The 4,257-nt window shown below is 37.2% G+C and overlaps 1 protein-coding gene across 3 annotated transcripts in view; it reads right to left on the bottom strand.

Moving 5' to 3' along the window:
- RNF145 (ring finger protein 145) overlaps positions 1 to 4,257 on the bottom strand; it is a 64,277-nt gene that overhangs the window by 8,521 nt on the left and 51,499 nt on the right. For all 3 annotated transcript variants that reach the window (XM_007464415.1, XM_007464417.1, XM_007464416.1), the window contains exon 8: positions 4,165 to 4,257. This exon is cut by the window's right edge and continues 93 nt beyond it. In XM_007464415.1, the coding sequence (XP_007464477.1) occupies positions 4,165 to 4,257 (93 nt within the window). The remainder of the gene's footprint in view (positions 1 to 4,164) is intronic.

Genomic DNA, 4,257 nt, shown 5'->3' with positions numbered 1-4,257 from the left:
ACAAAACACAAAAAAAAAAAAAAAAAAAAAAAAAAAAATAGCGGAAAATGATGCTGGAATTTCATCCCATTAACAGGATAAGCACTATAAAGTGAAAAAAAAAAGTTTTTAATTCACCTCAACCCATTTCATGAAAAGTTTGAAAATCTGCTATATTATTTGAATACAGTAGACTCTAGTCGTAAAATCCCTTGCTACAACTGTAATAAAATTCCTGGATAAAAGTAACAATTATATCTACGGCTAAAACTATCTGAGACACATTTTTACGTTTAAACACTGGAAATTACCTCCAGTCCTAGCAACACCAAGACGTGTGAGGATTTTCCCCTAATAATTACTTCCTTAACGTCAGAGAGAGGCAGAGTTTCAATATTACCTTTTAATTGTTAACCTAATGTGAGAATGAGGATATTTTTCATTTCCTTTTTTAATGATACACTTAACTGAATTAATTACAATCCTGGTACACTTAATTGAATTAATCACAATCCTCTGCTCAGAATGCACTATCGTTATTGGTCTGTGCATGTCCCCCTTTTTTATTAGTTCGTAATCCAATTAGCTATTTTAAATACCTGAAATGTAGCAAGCATTCATGAACCCATCTCCCCTACAAAAGAGGCCCTGGACCATATGGCAGGCCAGCCTAGTCCATGTCCTGCCTCCCTCCACCCAATGAAACCATTTCATGAGTCCTGTACTCTTCACTCTCTTGCTTGCTTCCCTTTCTACAGATTTGTTTATCCATATGTTCTCCTAAAGAGTGTATTTTAAAATTCTGTTTTTGACGTAAAAATAACATTCTAGGGCTTCCCTGGTGGCGCAGCGGTTGAGAGTCCACCTGCCGATGCAGGGGACACAGGTTCGTGCCCCGGTCCGGGAAGATCCCACATGCCGCGGAGCAGCTAGGCCCGTGAGCCATGGCCGCTGGGCCTGTGCATCCGGAGCCTGTGCTCCGCAATGGGAGAGGCTACAACAGTGAGAGGCCCGCGTACCGCAAAACAAAACAAAACATTCTGTATTGTCATCTTTGGGGATTTCCTTTATATATTGCTGTGAATCATTCATAATGTTTAATGCATCACTATGTTTTTAACATTCCACTGTGACTATTATCACATTTATTCACCCCCTTTCCTGTTTGCTTGGCATATGATTTGTTCCCAGGTTTCTGCTATTGTGAATTGTGCTATGAACATTCTTCTACATGTCCCTCCTGAACATGCACAAGAATGTCTTGAGTATCTACGTAGGAGGAGACAATGCTAAACTGTTTTCCAAAGTGATTACGCTTATTTACACTCCCACCAGAAACGTGGGATATCTGGGGACCTATGTTTTCTTCTACCCTAGGTATCAGCTGACTTTCTTTCCTCTCTCTCCCTTCCTTCCTTCTTTTCTATTATTTATTCATTGCCACTTCCACAGGTTTAAAACAGTATCTCACAGCAGTCTTGATTCACATTTCTCTGACCACTAAAGACACTGAGCCTCTCTTCATATTCATTGTTTCTGCTTTCACTAAAAGCCTGATGATGTATTTTATCCACTTCTCTCACCAATCTGAGCTATTTACATATTCTTGATAGTAATTCTTGAGCAAGTGTGAATACTATAAATATCTTCTCCCAGGTTTGTAACTATCATTTCTAATACAAGTTTCATTTAGGTTTAGAAAATGTTATTAATTTTGATAGATTTATCATTCTTTTCTTTCATAATCATAGTCATTCTTAGTCTCAGTCTTTCACGGCCAGTTCCATCAGTTTAATTTTTTTTTTTTTTTCCTACTTGAAGGTCCAAAATATACTACTCTATGCAGATTTAATTTTTTATTTTGACATTTAAGGCTCTACCATTCTGGAGTTGATTCTTTTGTTTACGGCTGTGAGACAGGAATCCAATTCCATCTTTTTCCAATTAGAAACCATTTTTTTCCAGCTACATTACAGAAGAGAACCATCTGCCCCACTCATCTAACATGCCACTGCAGCCATACACCAAAGTCCCATATATATGTGGACATGTCTGGGGGCTCTGTTCCATTGGTCAAGTTGTCTATACTTGAGCCAATTATTATAAAAACTTCACAGTATCTCCTATTGTGAGTGAAATAAACTTTATCTTTCTCAAATTGTGTTTGATTTCAATATGGATTTATACTGCTTTCAAAGAATGAGCAGGGGTGGGGGGATAGTCTTTCTATTGTCTGAAAGTATCTGTTGAAATCAGGGTTATCTGCTCCTTCAAAGTTTGGTAGAACTTGCCTATAACACTATCTGAGTCAGGATGTTTACCACTTGCTTCCGTTTCTTTAACAGAACTATCCAAGCTTTTTAATTCTTAAGTCAGCTCTAATAAGTTTTATTTTTTTCACAACTTTTCCATTTCATTTGTTTAAAAAAGTACTGCCATTTAACTGTTGATTGTATATTCTAATTACCATAGGCAGTAGTGGGAGAGAAGTAAAAACAGAACTGTAACTGTTCATTCCTGTCTCATCCTGTCACAGCCAAGAGCCTCTCTTGCCTCAGGCCAATTAATGCCGCTACAGACATGAGTAACAACAGTGACACCAATCCAAAATAACCACTCCACACCAACACACAGGGCTTCTCAGTCTTGCTTCTTTCCCTCTAAATTTCCTCTGTATTTGATCTTGGAGGAAGAAGCCAGTAATGATGCTAGTTCAGCACCCTGGAAGGACCCAGAACTGAATTTACTGGTGCCTATGGCAGTGAAATTATGGTCTTATTTCTCTCTCTTTTCCAAACCTTCTATTGTATTATATCACTCTTTTAATTGGTATAATTAATAATACTAAAGGATACTGCCAGAGATGACAAAATAGTAACTGTATTTAGGTCAAAACCCCAAGTTAAGTGACTATTTAACTAAGTTCACCATTGAATTCAACATCTTAAATGCTTCTGCTGAGAAACCTTAAACCTAAAAACCAAATCTCAAATAAGTATAATGATTAAAATTATCTGAAACATATCCAAGGGCTTTGAGCTTATTTAAATTAAATTGACTCTTTCAGCCATTCTATGGGTTTGACAAGTTTTCAGAATGTTTGGCAATATGGGATATGGGGATAGAAAGATAAATCTGATTAACTATAATTAAAATGTTAATTTCCTTACTTATAAAGCACCACCAAGGAAGCAATTAAATCGGGTATTCCAATAATCAATAATCAGAGTGTGTAGAAGCATGCTGGAAAAAAATAGTGGCACTGAGTTTTAAGCAATTCCTTATAGAAAATCCTTGTATAAATTACCATAAGCCTACCATTAGGTAGGTTACACTCCTACCATTCTTAGGTAACCACTGAATTATACATATTTACATCATAGTATCTTAAAGAGCCAAATAATGACTTTTATTCCTTATGAAAATTTCTGTAGTATGAGATGAATATGAATCCAGTTGGTCCCATAAGGTGTCAAGAACCCCCATTATAACCTCAGTTAGTTGCAAAACGCCATCAGATGAGACTGTTATTCCATAAATGCCTATCGTTTTTTTTTTTTTTTTTTTTTCCGGTACGCGGGCCTCTCACTGTTGTGGCCTCTCCCGTTGCGGAGCACAGGCTCCGGACGCGCAGGCTCAGCGGCCATGGCTCACGGGCCCAGCCGCTCCGCGGCACGTGGGATCTTCCTGGACCGGGGCACGAACCGGTGTCCCCTGCATCGGCAGGCGGACTCTCAACCACTGCGCCACCAGGGAAGCCCCATACATGCCTATCTTTATGATTGTCTGAAACCTTTATTTTTCTCTCCTTCATTTGCCCTTTCTCTCAATGCTTCCTCTCCTTTAGCATCGCACAGAATAAAATTGTATATTTGTTATATTTACTGTACTGAATTTTATGCTCTACATTCTTAATTTTAAAACTGTATAAGTATAAAAAAGTACTACATTTCTCTGAAGAAAAAGCTGATTTGTAATTACTTGGCCTTTAATGTGACTTTTATATACAAGAATGTTGAGAGAAAAAAAAACAAAAGTCAAATACATACAAAAAATAAAAAGGTAAACTTGTTAATAAGCTAATACCAATTATTTATCCGTCTTGTCTCTAAACAATACCTAGATCTTCAGACAACAAACTTATGTAAACAATATGACAAAAATTTCTTTTAGGAAGTTTCTTACTTGTCTCTAGATGCTCCCAGCGCCAAAACAATAGGATCTGCAATCTCTAACATAGACTGCAGGATAGAAGCTACAACAATGAAAAGGATAATA

Source organism: Lipotes vexillifer, unplaced genomic scaffold (assembly GCF_000442215.2).
Source record: "Lipotes vexillifer unplaced genomic scaffold, Lipotes_vexillifer_v1.1 scaffold95, whole genome shotgun sequence".
NCBI lineage: Eukaryota > Metazoa > Chordata > Mammalia > Artiodactyla > Lipotidae > Lipotes > Lipotes vexillifer.
Note: the sequence above shows the minus strand (reverse complement) of the source record. Positions and strands in the feature narration are given on the sequence as shown.